At 33.7% G+C, this 19,504-nt stretch overlaps 1 protein-coding gene across 8 annotated transcripts in view; it reads left to right on the forward strand.

The window, feature by feature from the left end:
- The window catches only part of PAM (peptidylglycine alpha-amidating monooxygenase), a 289,915-nt gene that overhangs the window by 204,360 nt on the left and 66,051 nt on the right, over positions 1-19,504 (forward strand). For all 8 annotated transcript variants that reach the window (XM_012721812.1, XM_012721814.1, XM_012721815.1 and 5 more), the window contains exons 8-12: positions 12,232-12,280; positions 13,512-13,579; positions 14,791-14,871; positions 15,448-15,524; positions 17,524-17,627. In XM_012721812.1, coding sequence (XP_012577266.1) covers positions 12,232-12,280; positions 13,512-13,579; positions 14,791-14,871; positions 15,448-15,524; positions 17,524-17,627 — 379 coding nt within the window. The remainder of the gene's footprint in view (positions 1-12,231; positions 12,281-13,511; positions 13,580-14,790; positions 14,872-15,447; positions 15,525-17,523; positions 17,628-19,504) is intronic.

Below are 19,504 nucleotides of genomic sequence, written 5' to 3' on the forward strand. Positions count from 1 at the left end.
TGACTGTCTTGTTAAATGGAAAAGTCATATATAGGGAAAAACATTAAATACATGACCAGAAGAAGCAGTTCATAAAAAAAAAATAAAATTTAAATATAGTATTTTCAAAATATTCTATAAAAAAAATAAAATAAAATCTTCCCTAAGTCCTTTTATAACCCCTTTGTCGACAGAAACATTTTTCTCTTCCAATTTGGAAACCCTTCATCTGGTACTTCTTCTCATTCATTTCTTCTCATTACATCTCAATTGCTCTTTTTGCCATCTTTGAAAACCTTTTAGACTCTTCCATCTGGTGGGGGCTAATTTTCTTCCTTCACACTTTTCTGGCTGCATTTCTTTGCAAATATTCCTTGTCTCATTTCCCCAGCTTAAGTATAATGTACTACCTACTAGTAACTGAACGGAGATTAAAATCTGCTCAGTAACCACAGACCCAATTATACTGACACGTAGTCTTACAGTGTGGAGACCTGCATAAATTCTATGGAAATTTTGAGTGATAATTTGGGTCACTGGGGACTTTCAATTGTTTTGCATTAAGGTAGTAATGATACTTATACTTTCATATTTCTCACCTCAGAAGTGCTTTACAAATGTTACTGTATTGTGTACGATGCATACCACGCTACAATATAAACATATTGAAGACTGAAATTACTGTTAAATCAGATACATAAGCAATAATGTTCAAAGAGTATTCCCTAATTAATACCAAGAGCTATATGTAAGCATAATTATATGTAAATTAGATGCTTTGGATTTATTTTTTTCATTGAGAAACTGAAATAATACACTACAGTATTTTAAGTTGATGAAGATAATTAGGTTAAAAATGTAGCCACTAATTTTAGGTTGAGCTTCAAAAAATTATATTCCTATTAAATTACAGCTTTTATAGACAATAAACTTCTTGTTTTGAAAACAAAATAAGATGATGTTGCTCCTAGATTACATTTTCTTTATCACTTATGAACATTTAGAAGTGTTAGTTAAATAAAAGAAGAAGAACAATTGTTGGAAAAAAAATAGTGGATAATCATGGATAACACCTAAGAAGGAGAAAGGCGAGATTCTTATGTATATTAAAAATACCCTTCAGATAACTCATACAGTCATTAATATAGCATTTTATAGAAGGAAAAAAAGAGGAAAAATGGCTTTTATTTCAAATTGTTTTTTTAAAGCTTTCTTTGATCAAAACGGTGGAAGTATCTGTTCCTTCTGTTATTCACTTAGAATGAATTCTAGGGTTCCTAGGTATTTTCAAGTATGTTCAACATTCAGTGTGAAGAATAGTTAACAATTGGGAGAATGTAGAAGGAAACATTTTGCAAATGAATACATATTATAAACAAAGATGCAGAAATAAAATATGGTTGCTAAAACTTTCCTTAAGAGAAAGGGAAAAGTAAAAAATAATTATTTCTTAATAACCAAACTGCCCAGTCAAAGTCCATGAAGCTAGTGCACAAGCACTTAATTTTTCCTAGTTTCAGCCAGAAAAGATAAATAAATTCTGAAATATTAAAAATTTAAAACAGTGCCTCAGGAAAGCTATTCAACTAGAGGAATTCCGCTTCTAGATCTGAATTCACTAGTTGCATGGTGGTTGCTTTAAAAAAACAAATCCTAAAGCTGTATTTCCTGCTTGTAGATTTTTCTGTCTAGTATAGCTTAATAAAAAGTTCAAAGGTCAGTCAGTAGTTTGAAGATATAGGGCCCTGTTCCGCTGGATCATGTACAGCGTTATAAACTAATATTACCTCACTAACATAAATACATTAGAGTGGCACATTTTAAATAAATATCACTGCCCAGACTGGGTGCTTTGTTTTCATTTTGCTCCTTTGGAAATGTGATGTGGAGCATGTTCATGATTCTGAGAGAAGAAATCGTGGCAATCAGAAGCTGTAGCTTTTTTTTTTAAATTTGTATTCATAAAAGATGGAAACGGGGCAATGTTCGCACTTCAGTTGTGCCATAACATCCTCCCACACGGAGTGATTATGAAAGTGCGATGTTGAGCCTGCCTGCCTGCCTTCCATTTGATCTCTCTGGGGACAGCACAGGCCATCATTTGTGAAAGTCGTCTCCTTGCAGGATGGATAAATGCATTTTCTCTTCCTTGCCACGGGACAAATGGAAGCTAGTAATTTCTAGTCCCATAGCAGTGAATACAAAATCAAAAGGGGCTAACTCGCTGCAGTGACAGCTTCAAAAGGAATTCTTTTTTGAAGATTTTTTTTTTTCAATGTGTTGGTTTATTTAGCACTGAGCTTGTCTGCTAAGCCAGCCTTCAACAGCCTCCAGGAAAACCTCAGTGCAGCTGGTGTCATGTATTAACTGCCCCTATTTCAGTGATATTTGCTAAGCAGGTACACACTTGCCTTTAGAGCTTAACATGTTAGTATATTTCTTTATAGAAACTGTTTATATATCTGTATGTCTTTGGAAAACCCTGAATTTACGAGAACCCCAAATTTACAAGATTATACTTTTAGGGATCCCTGAATTCTCTAGAAAAAAAAATGGTGACTTTTTTTTTCTTGAAGAAACTAATTTTAAAAATTTTATTATGGGTATGTCCTGGTTAATTGTACCAGTAAAATAAATGCCTCTATTTTACATTTACCTAATTTGAAATACATGTCAGTAAAATAATACCTTTCACTGCCAAGTGATTTTTGGACCTACATTTGTAATTTGTAATCTAGGTGATATGAAAAAAAGGAGTAATGGAGCTATGTCTTAGCTTCATTCAATCTAGGGTTCCTTTTGGTGCACATGGCCCCAGAGTGGACACATTAAGATGCTCCTCTGCTGTTGCTATTTGCCTTTTGTTCTCATGGCAATATCTCTGCTTTTGCAAGGGTTTTAAGAATAACTTTCTTTTATGTAGCAACACAGTCCAGCTTTGTGGAAATAAGCTTTATTATTATTATTATTTATTTTTATTATTATTATATAACAACAACTGACATAATTCATAGGAATCTGTTACAATGCTAAGAAAACTGTGTTAGATCCATTAAGTGGATCACAAACTCCTCTCCTAAGAGATTTTCCAAGTAATTTTGAGTATATGAAATTTTCACACATTTTAGAAATTAATCCCCAAGGAGTCACCTATTATTGTCTCCTTGGGAACCATGACTTAATTTCAGCAGCACATCATCTGTCTCGTTGACTTAATGTTGAGCATTTAAAACAAAGAACCATATGGTAAAGATCAAGCCAGCTCAATGGTCAAATAGCTACTAAAATATCTATGCACCTATCATATTACAAAGTAACTAGCATGTACTCTGAGGACTCTCATTCATTTTTGCCTTTTCAAGATAGGGAAAACGTCAGAAATTGACATTTAAATTATATTCTAAACTCTGAGAAGTGGAGGCAATATACAGTTTAGAACTACATGTTTAGAACTAAATTTTACAAATTTTGTAAAATAACTTTATCATTAAAGATGTTACTTTGTTATTCATGGGATTTGGCAGGTTTCAGGCTTTCTTCTTTGATACTTCCATAAGGAATGGTCCATTATCCAAACTGTGGTTGAGATTGTAGATAATGGATAGGCCTCCTCTTTATACTGTTTACCTGCCTAGGCAAGTGAAAGGAATAGAAATCCACTCCAACTGTCTTTCTGAAGGGCTCTTCCAATTAGTGGGATGTAGTTTATAAAAGTACATTGGCTCCCTCAGGATTGATGGTCAACCTATCCTTTTTTGAGGCAGGAAACAACCAGGACATGATGAGCTCCTGAGTAATAAGGGCTATCTCTAGAGGGAAAGATTAGGAGAGACCAGCAGACTTTTAAGGATCTAAGATGTAATAGGTTATTATCATGCATTATTCCACATACTTACTTGACTACTTAACTCTGAATCCAAGCAGGAACTACAGCTATTTTTAGAAAAGCAAGCTTAATTGTTTGGAATGAATATCCTCATATCCCATGCATTCACCTCCCATTAAGAGAAATGAACTTCCTGCTTAAGTGGGTATCCTTAAGACCCACTGGTTATCTATCCATTCTTGCTTAACTCCATCTTAGCTTCAGTGTATTTCATGGATAAAAAGCCTAGGAATTTCTTTTTCCCTATCTATAACGTATAAGAGTTGAATGCCATCATTTCCAAGGTCTCTTTCAATTCTGAAATACTACAAGTCTATATATTTGATAAAATACCTTGCTGTGGTTATAGATCTCTGCCTAAGCAGAGGAGAGAGCAATTGCTGAAAAGAGGGCAAGCTCTGAGATCCTTGTGGAGCGGCCATCCAGTTTTCATCTTGCTCAAGATTAGATTCTGATTGAATGCTATTTTCAAGTCTCATTTACTGTCTGGAAATACTCATTTCTTTTATCATCAAAGTGCTCTTTAGAAGTCTTAGCCACTCAACCACCCTACTACTCTATGTGGTGATAAATTTCTAATATATAGTAGGTTTTGTTGTTATACATTCCTCTAAAAATGTTCCTTTAACTTTTCATTGTTAATGTTCTAACCTTTAAAAAGTGTCCTAGTATATACAGACTATTATAATGGAAATAATGACATAAAATGAAATAATCCCTCCCAGTGTCAATCTGATGTCTTTCTAGTACATAACGTTGCCTTCTCCTGTATCGAACTTCTTTATTTTAACTTTAATTTTACTGAAAGAGAATAGCAATTATGAAAGATCACTTCAAAGGGTATCTGTGACTTTAATTTTCCATAAATACCAACTTTAACAGCTAAAAGTAATGTCTGCACCAGGCTTCCCTAGAAAGAAGGTGAACTATAGCCTGATCCAGTGAAAGACTCTGGAAATGATCCCATTCAACTCTCATATGCTATAGATAGGGAAAAAGAGGTTACAAAGAGTGCTGGTCATGGTAACTCAACTACTGGTGACCCACCTTGGTATCTAATGTAACTCAGTTACCGGTGACCCACCTTGGTATCAAATATTAACTCAGTGTTAATATTTAGTAAGTGTTATTTTATTTCATTTACATTAGAATAAAAAAAACTAAAATAAGATAAATGAAATTACCTGTAAAGAAGACCTGTCAGGGTTTTTGTATAAGAAAAGTGAGTAAATGTAGACTAGGACAGTTTCAATATCAACATAAAAGTGCTCTCACCTTCTTTTCTGTAAGCATTGTCTCGGTTAGTTGGGGGTCTTCATAACTAAAATCCACAGGAACACTCTGGTGCAATTTTTATTATCAGCTTCTTCGTTGTCCAGTGGGCCATAATCCTATGATTTCGCCTGAGCCAGGCCATGGTGTTTATGTCTTACTAACATTTCTTTATTTCAATGATGACTCTGCTCTTAATCTACCTAATTCAAGCCTCTGAGTCATCATTTCTCTTCCCATTTTGAGAATATTGATTTTGTGCACTAGTTTTTACTAACCATTTCAATTCTAATTCCTATTTTAAAACCATCTGTTTACTCACTTTATATTCCCACTTTCCATCCACACTATGGAAGAATATTTAGCCATATAGAAAGATGAAATATTGCCATTTTCAGCAAAGTTAAAGGACTTCAAGGGAATTTTGTATAATAAGGCATGTCAGAATGACAAAGTCAAATACTGAACATTTCATAGCAGATCTACGAGTAGATTACTAATAAAAAAAGTCATCATTAATAAATATATTTGTTAGGAATAATTTTAGAGGGAGAAGGGGCCCAAGGAAATATAAGGGAGGGTGGTGGAAAAAAATTGTCCTGTGTTCTTTTTGTCATTTCTTCTTTTCCTGTGGTTATTACTTGGAAAAATTTGATATGCTTCAGTTTCTGCAATTAAAAATTATGTCTATGAACTATTCTAGTCTATGGTTATGAATATAAAGAACTATGACTGTTAAGATATTCTTCTAGATGTAAAATATTCAGGTGATGAATTTTTGTAATCTTCCAATAAAAAGTAGTGATAATAATAACTAATATTAAAAATTACCTATTGCCCAAATAGAGTGCCATATACTTTATATTGACTATTTTGTTTATTACGGTTTTTTAGTGGTTTTACTATTGATAATTAGTATTAATCTATCAAGTTTTAGGTAGACAACCTTCTAGATCCTACTTAGTTTAGCAAAGGAACTGAATGAGTATCTACTTTAAAAATAAAAACAAGTATGTGCCTCAGCAGATGATAATCTTACAAGGCAGTACGGTCAAGTAACTGTGTGTTATTAGAATACACAGATTAATTTTATACTTTCCACCCCATATTTTCATGAGAAAATATGCAGTATATATATTCTATTGATATCAATAGAATAATCTACTTCCTAATTCTACATTTCACTGAACAAATTCAATGAGATAATTTCACATTATTTCAGTCATTTAAATCATTACTCTTCCAGTTTTTAAAATTGAGTAACACTGGTTTACAGCAATATCTAAGATGATGTAGGGAAATATGTTCACATCTCAGATGTGTATCTCTACACCACACCAACCACCAAAGAGCCCATAGTCATTTATCATAAACCACTGGGGCCGCTTTCCCCTTTTTTCTGCTTCCCCTTGCCCTCTGGTAGCTTCAGTTCTGCTACCAGAATATTTCTAGGTATTTTTTTGTTTGTTGATGTTGTCTAGTTTGTTCTTCTTGTTTGTTTGTTTCTATATACTCCATATGTAAGTAAAATCATCTGACATATTTGCCTTCCTTCTGACTTATTTCACTCAATGTAATCCCTTCCCTGTCCATCTATATTGTCACAAATGTCAAGGTTCAATTTTTGTTTATATATTTACATATATAAAAGACAGAGAGAGAAAGAGAAATAGTTTTCTTTAGTGTATTAGCACAATTTTCTAAACCATGGCTCTGTCATTGAATACTTAGGCCTTTTTCATAATTTGGTGATGACAAATAATGTTAGTGAACCTTGCTGTATATATCTCTCTTTGAATTAGAATTAGTGATTTTACAATCTTTGGGAAGATACCTAACCTAAGAGTGGAGTTGCTGGATCCTACAATACACTATTTTTAATATAGTGAGGAACTTATATAATGTTCTTCATAGGTGCTGTATCAGTCTACATCCCACCAACAGTCTAAGGTTCCATTTTCTCCAATATCCTCTCTAACACTTATTGCTTCTAGTCTTTTTGATATGGGTATTTTCACAGATGTAATATGATATCTTATTGTGGTTCTAATTTGCAATTTGATGATAAGTAATGATGAATATTTTCTCATATGCCTGTTAGCCACATATATGTCTTCTTTGGAGAAGTGTCTTTTTTAACTCTTTTACCCACTTTTGATTGGGTTATTTATTTTATGTTGTGTTATATAAGTTCTTTGTAGGGATTGATATTTTCCCCTTGTCAGATGTATAATGTACACATACTTTCTCCCAGTATTAAAGTGTCTTTGTTTTAACAAGAATTGTATTCACTTTATAGAAGATTTTCAATATGATGCAGCCCCATTTATTTATTTTGCCTTTATTTTCCTTACTGTGAGAGCTGAGTTTCCAAAAACATTACTGAAGCCAGTGTTGTGGAGTAATTTGTCTATGTTTTCTTTTGTGTACTTCATGGCTTCCAATCTTGCATCCAAATCTTGAATTCATTTTGAACTAATTTTGGCATATGCTGTGAAATAGTTCACTAGTTTTGTTCTTCTGCATATAACTGTCCAGTTAGTATACCACTATTTGTTCAAGAGACTTTCTCTATTGCTTACTCCTGATTCTTTGTCATAGATTAACTCCCCATTTACATTTGCACTTATTTGGGAGTTCTTAATTCTGTTACATTGATCTGTGTTTCTATTTCTAGTCCATGTTTTGATTAGTTTGTATTTTGATTATTTTAGCCTTATAGTATAGTTTGAAACCTGGGAGCATTCCTCCTTTTTGTTGCCAAAGATTGCATTAGCTATTTGGATCTTTTGTGGTTCTGTATAATTTTCAGTAATGTTTGCTCTATGTATTTAGAATTCCATTGGGACTTTGATAGGGATTGTGTTGACTATGTATTGCTTTGAGTAAATGGACATTTTAATAATATTAATTCTTCCAGTCTTTGAACATGGAATATCTTTTTATTTTCTTGTATCTTTATCTCTTTTAACAATGTCTTAAACATTTTGTGAAATAGATCTTTTACCTCTTTTGCTGGATTAATTCCTAGATATTTAGTACCTTTTGATGCCACTATGGATCTGATTGTTTGCTTGATTTCTTTCTCTTCAACTCCATTATTTGCATTTAGGAAGGCAACAGACTATTAAATGTTGACTTTATAGTGTGCACTTTATTATACTGATTTATTGTTTCTAGTAGATGTTTTTAATGGAGCATTTAGAGTTTTTCTATGTATGTTATCATGTCTTCTGCAAATAGGATATTATGATTTCTCTCCTGCATTTAAGTTTCTATTTCTAATCTTGTCTGTCCTCTTCCATTCTAACACAGAATGTGTCTGTCCAATTCTTCCAGCCAGCACATAATTTTGACATTTGAATTCACTTCCTGTACATTTCTTAAATATCTCAGAACTGGTTTTGTTTTGTGTGTGTGTGTGTGTGTTTTGTTTGTTTTTTTAATATGGCAAAATACTATCAGAACACTAATGCATTTCTTTATGATAATAAATGCTTTAAAGTGTTATCCATTTTTGTGATTACGCATGTCAGAGATAAATTCATAGATAACCTAGTGAATTGAAATGAATAAGTTCTTCTGGTCCAAGCACTGTGTTACAATGGAAGGGCAGACAAAGTCACAGCACACCGGAAATCATCAGTGAAACATGCAAAACTAGTTGAAGTTTCTGCATTTACCGAAAGTAATATCCGTATAGAGGTTATGGAAATAATAATATATCACTATGACAAGGATCACATTGGAGTTAAAAGTTCATGATCCTCACACCAAACATTAGGCTGAAATATGCTTCTTTCCAAAGCTGTCACTTGCTTTAGGAATAGCTGTAGATCCAGGAGCCCTCCACACCCTGAGATCCCCCTTTTTTCAGGAGTTCAAGGTGTTCCCACAGGAATTTCTCACTCTATGCATAATAAGCACATGGGCTTTTCAGGTCAAACTGTAGAAAATTGTATTCGAAGAGATCACTATCATTTGCAATAATAGAAAGTGATTTTGAAACAATATATAAATCATAACATTGAATTTGTATATAAATATGCTTTGTTCAATATTAACTTTGAGAAAACTTGTAGAATATTGTTCAGCTAAAATGTCATTGTTAAAATGTGCATTTATCCATTAAGATAACCAAATCTCTTAAAGTTATGCAATTAGAATTGTAACTTGATCAATTTATGGTTAAATAGCAATGATAATCTAAAGTATTATCCATAATTTCAAGCAGATCTATACAGTTACATACTCACAGCTAAAATTTCAGAAATACCTGTTCTTGGTGACTCAATGAGTCAAACTGACCAGATTAATTTAATGTAAACAAATTTCTTGGCCATTATCAGAGATTAGTATGATTTTTAATGTCATCACTAATTTTCCTTCTCTTTATTTTGACTTGTGGAGCTTTTTGTAACACAGACAAGATAGCTATTCTGGACCTGTATATGTTTCTCCGTCCTTTACCCATATAAGATTTACATTCTATAAGACAAAACTTTGAGTCTCTGGAATTCATATTTCCCTAAAACCATCACATTACCATGTATAAGTCAGGAATTCAGTAATTTTCTCCCACAGAATGTGTGGATCTTGTCATTTTTACCACTTGAGATTTTAGCTGCTTTGTTATGTGATATCCTTGATTTTTTCAGAGCATCTGGCATGTCAGTAAACATATAAGATCAAAAGAAAATCTAGTATTGTCTTTGTTTGAATGGCCAGAATGTGGCTTTCTCTTAAATCCCAAAATAGGAAGCAAGTAGGTAACTATCAACTAATAATAAGTGTGATTTAAGAGGGTGAAAACTTTTAAGTATGGTTATAAAATGTCTACATATTAAAAACTTGTTTCTGATTTATTTTTTGTTTCCTTTGAGTAAAAAGATAATTCTTATATTATTTAACAGATGGGTGTGTTGTTGCATTACAATGGGCAATAGCTAAATGTTTTACTCAGTAATATCCCTGCTACTCATAATTTGGTGGCACATATCACTTTGATTATAGACTTCTTCAGTAGTTCCTTAACTATATTAATATTTTTTTATTAATTTCTACAATTAGGCTTTTTTAAGTGATAGTAAAAATTATCAGAATATTATTCATTTGATGCTTTCAATACAAAGATATAATGAGAAACCAAACAATTCTCATAGCATATTGAGACTTTTGCTTGGAGGAACATTGTATGGGGGAAAATTCCTGATGTTGTTAATTGAAACAAAAAACTACAACACTAACATTCTTAATTATTAAGTAATCTCTTAAGTACCACCACTGTCCCATGTGACAGTGGTTATTCTTTCCATCAGCATCTAGCTTCTCAAGGCTCCTTGGAAAGCAGAATAAAACCTAGACCATGATACTCTGTAGGATTTGTCCAGTTTTCTGCCTCAAGGCCACCAGATCCCTCCTGGACCACAGTGGATAAAATGTTCATCACTATCCATTATTCTAATAAGTGTACTCTATGACATTATTTTATTTATATACTTGGTGTTTTCCACTCTTTCCCTCCTAATCTAGTGTCCATCTCTTCTTTTCCATTCAAGCATACGTATCATTAGAGCAGGAAACTTGTATACACTGTTTTTTACTGTTCTATAGCCCCATAGTATGAAACAATGCCTGAACCTAGTGCTTGCTTAATATTATTAACTGAATGAATGTATGATTACCATTCCTCAAAATATTTAAGATAGATGTGACTTTGTTTTATATATGAGAAATTTTTCCTAAAATCAACATAGCTAATTAGGTGAGTCTCTAGAGTTCAGAATAAATATGGCATGAGTGGATGATATTCTTTCCAACTTTTTTTTTTTAATTAAAAAGTTTATTTTTACATCATTTTTCACATTTTTTTTCATCTCAATTGTAATCCCCACGGGTTTCCCATCACCAAATCACCCCTGTGCCACCACCATAGTCCCGTGCATTTCCCTCCCTTCCCCCCACCCCCGTTTTTGATCCCATTCCCCACTCCACCCCCACAGAATGTCTCTGGTCTATGGTTGTTCATTATTTTTGTTATTTTCTCGCCTGGTCCATTATACTCCTGCTATGAGTGAAACCATCCGGTATTTTTCTTTCTCTTTCTGGCTTATCTCACTAAGCATGATCTTTTCCAGCTCCATCCAAGTCCAACTTTTTTTTTAATAGTAAAGATACCTGTATAATTCTGAGTCAATTCATTTATAACCACTGTGAAAGCAGTAAAAACTAAGAATATTTAGTATATTTTATGCAGAATATTTAGGAAACCTTAGTCTCGAAAATAAGGTTTTGTAATAGATGAAAGTAATGCTCAATTATCATTTTCATATTTAAAGCAATGCTTTTTATATTAAAAGCAAATTTAAAACAAATCTGTGATGGCTTTTATCATTGTTAGTGTTTTTATTATTACTATTTTTATAATTAGTATTTACTGCTTCACATCGTTAAAACTCAGTTGAGATTATGAAAAGAAAGAACTCTAAAATTATGAATATAGCATCTCACTGAAATTGATTTAAGAGATTGAATAGAGATCCCTTTGCAAAATTAACAAAACCCCCAAAATACAACTGATTATAAAATGTTTATCTTATTAAAATCAGATATAAAATTTTATAATTACTTAGAATAAAATATGAAGTTGAAAGAATTTGTCATATCTGGAATAGAAGAAATGAGTAAGTCCAGGCTTGAGCTCTCTGGGACACAGTAGTTTTAGTAGAGTAAAAATTTAGATAGTTGATCAGAATTTCTGCTATTTCTACTTGGAAGGGCAAAAGAAGAAGGAAAAGAGATTTGCAAAAGATCTCTACAAAGTGTCTGTGATGAAGAAGAGACTCCCTGGAACATCTATGGGAAAGCAGATGACAGGGCAGTTTGATGAGTCAAGGAAACACTAAAGAATACTTTACATGATCACTGTTAATTGCTTTTGTGAGATTTTGAAGATCAAAAATAGTTTAACAAAGAGGAACGTACTCTGTAAATTATAAAACACCATACAAATAAAACAAAAATTTTACTTTTAAATAATATACACTTTAAAAATCTTTTTTTCTTTTCCACGATTTATATTTGTTGTCTTTCAGATAATCACAAGGATTGTTCTGGTGTGTCCTTACACCTCACACGTGTACCGTAAGTATTTCTAGTTATTGTACCGTGAGTGTCAACTTTCAAGTTTTGAGAATCTAAAAGTAGGAAATCCACTGGATATCTGTTGTTATATAACAACAATTTAGTGGCCTAAATGGCAACTATTTAGTGTCTCACTTTCTTATGCAAGGAATCTGAGCACAGATTAGCTGGGTCCTATGGTCTAGTTGTGCCCAAAAAGGCCACAGTTGAGACTCAAATGGGCAGAAACAGCTTCCAGTATCACTCCCATGGCCATGGGTGGGATTCAGGTGTTTGCTGATTGTTGCTCAGAGAACATCTTCCTTTCCTGGCATGAGGGCTGCATACCAGGCAGCTCACAACATGGCTGTTGGTTCCTGTCACCAGCAGCAAGGGAAGGCAAAACAAATGGAAGCTGTAGTCTCCTAGGAATCTGTTCTCAGAAGTTATAGACCATTATATTATATCTGTTAGAAATAACAAATCTTTTGCCATATTGTATTTGTTCAAAATAATTAATTCCTAGATACAGCCTACACTGAAGTGAAGATGAAGGGTCTGAATGTCAGAACTAGGAAACCTTGGGAGTTGTGTTTGTTAGGGCATCCAGAGAAACAGAGCCAGTGGAATTTGTATGTGTACATCCCTTTGTAAAGTTCAAATTTAATACTGTATTGTGAAATTTCTGTTTAAAGGCAGACACATAGGTGAGAGGGAGATTGAGATTTGGGGGGGTTGAGGGGCATTGGCAGGTCCAGATGGACATTCTGGCAGGAGTCGCTGTTGTATCTTGAGACCAAGGCAGTCTGAGGTTCAATTCCTACCTTCTGGTAGAATTTCAGCGTTTTCTCTTTGAGTCCCAGCCACATTCTGGACAAATAGTCTGGTTTACTCAAAGTCAGTGGTTTAAATGCTAACTGTATCTACAAATACTTCACATCAGCATCTAGACTAATGTTTGACCAAAAATAGGCAACTATAATAATTAGTCACAATGACACATAAAGTTAACCATCACAGGAGCCACTGCCTTCCACATTCACCATGCCAGAAAAAATGTATTTTTAGCTATTTGCCCAAGAAAATAAGAAATTTTAGTGAAAAAAATAAATATTCCACCTCTTTTTTCCATGTTATTGTAACTTCAAAACACACTGTATCATGTAGAACAATGTATACATGTGTATCTTATTTATCCAAGTTAATAGTGTTGACTTCAAATAGTTGAGATAAATATCACTGTTTTCTACAGACAGCCTTTAATTGCTGGCATGTACCTTATGATGTCTGTTGACACTGTAATACCAGCAGGAGAGAAAGGTGAGTAATGATCTTTCAGAATTCATAATGTATTTGTTGAGCAATGAGTATATGCAGTAATGATCTTTTAGACCTCATTAGCTACTGTATAGGAATAGATTTACAATGTGTTTTTTAATAAACTTTTAAAGTGGCTGATATTTTTGAATTCCTGAAAAATAAACTGATTATTTATTATTCTTGGATTTTAAATCAGTTTTTTTTTTTTAAATCCAAATCAGTGGTTTGTTTTTCCATCTTAAAATGCTAAGAATTGAGACCCTTGGGTAGGTAGTGGGTTATGTAAGTAAACAAATAATTTTTTATTTAAGGTTTATTTTATATTAAGAATGTTTTGCAAATCAGTCAACCATTCTTTGATGTCAAAGACAAACTACATGGCATACTGTGGAATCAACATCTGTAGAGAATACCAGGTTCAAGACCAACACTGACTCAGTCTTTGACCCTATATGCATTAAGCTTATTCCCCACTTATAAAATGGGTTAACAATAGCTATCTCTCCTAAATTTATAAAAACTAGTGAAGTAGTTATATTGTTTATCAATAATACTAATCTTAGGATTTTTTTATAGGGGATCTTTTCAACTTATCATCCATTTGGTCCCACTGTTACTGTTCATTCTTTTATTATAATATATTCTTTTGATATATACATATTATATATATATAACATGTTACAAACATATTTATAATATTTATTATTACTGTGTATTAGACCTGAAGTATGGAAAAGTGTATACAGTGGCTTCTTCTCAAGTGAAACTGTCAGTCTGGCTATTTTAGGTGTTTGTAACCAATTTTCAAAAAAATCATTTTGTCCTATTAAAAATAAAAACCAATTTTTAAGCTTTTCCAACTCCATAAATTTCATGACAAAGGTAACCAATTAAATTCATAAGATAAAGATATCAAAGGTAACAAATATGATAAGGGTAGCAAATTAAATAAATTTAGTAGACTGACAGTATTTTAACTCCTGGTCATTTTTTTTTTTTAATGAATGAAATAAAAAATGGCAAAGCAGGGAGTTAACTCATTTCAGAGAAGGAGCTGACCCCATAGTGCTTATATCTGAGGAATACATGAGTGTGTGTGTTTATAAAATATTCCCATGGCCACCACCTTGTGAATAACCTGTCATACTTTTAGACAAGAATGTAATTTTCTACTAGCATAGTGACATTTTTTCTGTTTTCATTTCTAACAGTAGTGAATTCTGACATTTCCTGCCATTATAAAAAGTATCCAATGCAGGTCTTTGCCTATAGAGTTCACACTCATCATTTAGGTAAGAGCCTTAAACTACATGTTAAATTATAAATGTTTACTCTTATGCTAATGTTTACTATAATGCTATATACAGGTAAAATGCAAATTATATATGACCTTAAATCTCTCTTTTTTGAAATATTTGTTACTATTTATTTATGCATATGAGAACTGGGGTGTAGACCAGAGGTATGAGGATGGGGGTGAGAGGATTCACCAGAAACAGAGTGGAGAGCAAGACAGGTGGATCTATACTGCTGAGGGGAGTGGCAAGAAAAATAGAGGTCTGCTACACCATGTGGGTCAGCCCCCTGGCTGGGGAACATACTCAGACCATCATGGTGATAGTGCTGAAAATTAAACCCTAGGCCTCCAGGCTGGAGGCCCCTTAAGCCTGTCTTAATGAAAAGAATTTTGTTCCAAAGCAATGACATTATGTATGGATTTTGATTTTTTTTGTTGTTTCCATTTAGATACCGGGCATTTTGGGTTCTGAAAATATTTAGATTTTATTTTGAAATAAAAGAAATAGTAAAACTAATTTCATTTTGTTTTTCTAATACCTTTTATGTTATATAATTTTTGTTCATTACAGGTAAGGTGGTAAGTGGATACAGAGTCAGAAATGGGCAGTGGTCACTAATTGGACGCCAGAGCCCTCAGCTGCCCCAGGTAAGAATTATGTTTTAATTTTTTTTATTTCTCCACAACTATCTTTCCTTGTGTCCCCTTGTCCTTTTTCCACCCCCTTTGCTTTAACTTCAGAACATTTAAGATTTTTTTGATATCAAATATTTTTTATGTTACTGAATTGTCCAATGTATGTTTTCATTATTCTGATTTGCTCTGCCTTGCCACATTTAATTTTTCAAATTCCCTCCATTTTGTTAAAAATGGCTGCATTTTGTCCTTTCTGGCTATGTAATATTCTATGGCATGTATGTACCACATCTGTGTGACCCATTCATCCTTTGAAAAAGGACTTTGAGGTTCTAGTTATTACTAATCATGCTGTGAATATTGTAGAGTATATGGGGGTTTTGTTGATGGTTTCATATTCTGTGTGTACATGCCCAAGAGTGGGATTGCCTGTTTGTATGGTACTTCTATTTTTAAGTTTTTAAAGTAAGTACAGATATATTTCCATACAGGTTGTACCAGTTCATATTTCCACCATCAGTGTAACAGAGGTTCTCTTCCTCTGTTGGTGTTGGTCTTTTTAATATGAGCTATCCTCATAGGAATGAGGTGGCACCTCATTGTAATAATATGTACAGCTTTCTAATTAGGAATGACAAGGAACTTTTTTTTTCTTATGTCTTTTCTGCATTCTGAATGTCCTTTTTAGTGAATTATCCATATTTTTTGATAATTTGTTAACCAGATTTTTATCATTGTTGAGTTGAATGCATTTTTAATATCTTGGCTACTAATCCTTTGCAAGTTATATAGTATGTAAATTTTTTGCCCATTCAGTAGTGGACTTTGATTCTGTTCCACTTATCCTTGTTTAATTTTGTGTCAATGCCATTGTCTTCAATACTGTTGTTTCGTAGTAATTTTTGCAGTCAAGTAACAGATAATTCCATTTCTCTCCCTTTTTCTAAAGGATTTGCAGTTTGAGGGCTTTGTGGATGCAAATAAATTTCAATATTTCATGTTCAGATTCCTTGAGAATATTGTTGCGGGATTCATATTGCTGGGTGCCGCTTGTGCACCCCCTTTTCAAGTGTAGTTCTGAATCTTAGGAACCTGGTACATTGGCTGTGCAGTCAGTCACTGGAGGGGACACTCTGCATCAGCAACACCTCCCTGTCCTGGGTAGTACAACCTCCTTTTCACTTTCAACAAAGTTCAGTTAGAATTTTTCCTGCCCCTTTCAGTAGAGCTGATGCTCCTATTATATAAGTTGATAATTAGTTTTTTCCTTAAGGGGTTTTGTCTTTGTTTTGCATCCATCATGGGTGTGTGTCTGAGGAGACAAGCCCAGCCTTCTCAGCTGCCATCTTGCTGGACTCCCCAAGTTTGTTTAATTTTGAAAGAAAAAAAATGTTAATCAGCAGAGAGTAACTGTAAAACTATTCATATAGTCTTGCAAATTTCTCTAGAATCTAAGCATTTCTAAATCTACCTTTATTGTTATCTAAAACATGTATGATGTTATTTTTATAAATTTCAACTCGGTGGTTTCCTTATCAGTTGAATTTTTTTAAAGGATTTATTTATTTGTGCACACAAGAAAGGGGATACAAGCCAGATGTGCAGGGAGGAGAGGAGACACCAGAGAGAGAGCAGGAAACAGAACAGGTAGATTGACAGAAATACACTGCTGAGGGGAGCAGAGGGTAAGACAGAAGTCTGCTGTGCCATGTGGGACAGCTCCATGGCAGGAGATCAAACTTGTGCTGCAGTGGCTGATGATAGCTTCATAGTGCTGTGCTTTAACCCCTAGTGCCACCAGGGAGGCCCATCAGTCAGATCTCTTAATATGTCTTAACGTGATGATGATGGTGGTGGTGGTGGTGGTGGTGGTGGTGGTGTGTGTGTGTGTGTGTGTGTGTGTGTGTTCATTCTGTCTACTAAAGATGTGCGAAGATTCATGTTATTGAAGCAAGTACTTCTGAGTTTTCCTGGAAATTATAATGAATCACCACATTTGTTTTCTTGTTAGGCTTTCTATCCCGTGGAACACCCAGTAGATGTTAGTTTTGGTGACATACTGGCAGCCAGATGTGTATTCACTGGTGAAGGAAGGACAGAAGCCACGCACATTGGGTATGATTCTGGATAAAAATAATTTATTGGTGCAGAACATGATTATAGGTGGCATTTATCTTTGTGAATAAATTACATATTTTCCCCATATAAAAAAATGTATGGCAAACTATTATAACATTTTATCCTTTAAAACTGATTGATTTGGAGAAACTCCAGGAAGTGTGCTTATCTTTCCATGCTGTTTTTCTTTCTGTTTAGTCAAGAACTCCAGTGTCACCCCTCTATATATAGAGTGGTCACATAATGTATATTACTTCTCTAGACTCATTTTTATGAAGAAAAATTTAGTGGTTATGAATTATTTGTTCATAAGTGTTCCTTTTGGTCTGTTTTCAAATTTGAGCAAATTCATAAGTAGTACTCCTTAATTACTCACATCCCATGATTCTCCCTGCCTGTTAATACATCTGTGTATTCAGTGTTTCTCAGTTCATTTGTCCTTCTGTATGGCAAATGTAGCACTTATGCAAAAGAGAGTTGAACTCTGAAAGAATTTTCAAATTACTGAGCTTTTATGAAATGAGTATGTTTTATAATACTCAGTAAAATTTTCAGAGCACTGTGGATTCTTTTAAAAAAGGTTTGTTTTTGTCACTTTGTAGGACTTTTTTTCTTTTTCTTTTTCTTTTTTTATCAGAAAGGATCCAATGAGCCTTCTTTCTATAACCCGTTAATCAGGTTATAAACATTTTTTTAAGATGTATCTTTATTTATTAATGCATACAAAAACTGGAGTTCTTCTGCCAGAGGTGCAGAGGGTAAGAAGATTCACCAGAGACAGAATGGGGAGCAGAAAGGCAGATTGACCGAAATTCACTGCTAAGGGGAGCAGCAGGTGAGACAGGAGAAGTCTGTTGCACCATGTGGGTCACCTCCCTGGCTGGGGATTGAACGCAGGCCAGAGTGACTGGTGATGACTTCATAGCACTGAAACTTTAGCCCTTGCACCGACAGGAAAGCCCCCAGGTTATAAGATATTTACTGATGCACCTTGGAAGCTGCAGTTTTAAACTACTTATCTGATCAAAGGGAAGTTACTAAAATTGGGCTTCTCCAGTTAAGTGGACTAAAGATAATTCTTAAGATGTCGACACTCGCTTGGTTGTCAGGGAAAAAAAGAAAAGGTAATGAAGATGTTAAAATAAATAAGGGGGGGCATTAGAATAAGATATTTATGTTCCTCTACTAGTGTTTTTATGTTAATAAGTATCAATTTTAAGGCTAAACAGAAAAAAAATTCAAGCAGCATTAACAGTTTTACTCTTGGATAAATTGCAAACATTTGGGGGGAAGGTCTTGTAAAAAAGCAGTGAAATCAGAGTTATGAGAAACGATACTAGTAAGAGTGATAAGAAAAACAGTAGTAATAAGAAAATGGTTGAGAAAGGAGGCATAATTAGATTTGAACAAGAGTCTGACAAGTCATTTCTTAATCTTTAAATACATAAAGTAACCTGATTCAGAGTATATTGATCTGTTGTTCTCCATATTATACTAATGTAGGGATCTAGGACTGGATCCTACTGGTTTCTTTTGAAACAGGTAAGCAAAGATGTTAAAAAAAAAAAAAGAAGAAGAAGAAATGCTGCCACATATTAATGTATTAATTTATGACTTCAATGTAGAATAGATTAAAGTTTTTGTTTTTGTTTTGCTCAGAAGTCTTTTATAATTTGAGGGTGGGTATGAGGGAAGCTTATTATGATGGCTATATTGTATCCTCTGAGTATCTTCTGTTAGGCAATGCGAAAGATAGAAATTAATGACTTGTTATAATACCAGATGGGAAGCCAAAGTGATCTCCTGAGGCCTCTTTCAGTTTCATGAATCCAGAAAAACTCTAGTCTTTGTAAAAATGTTCCTTCTGCTTTAAA

This window comes from Condylura cristata, unplaced genomic scaffold (assembly GCF_000260355.1).
Source record: "Condylura cristata isolate star-nosed mole 26May11 unplaced genomic scaffold, ConCri1.0 scaffold00007, whole genome shotgun sequence".
Lineage (NCBI taxonomy): Eukaryota > Metazoa > Chordata > Mammalia > Eulipotyphla > Talpidae > Condylura > Condylura cristata.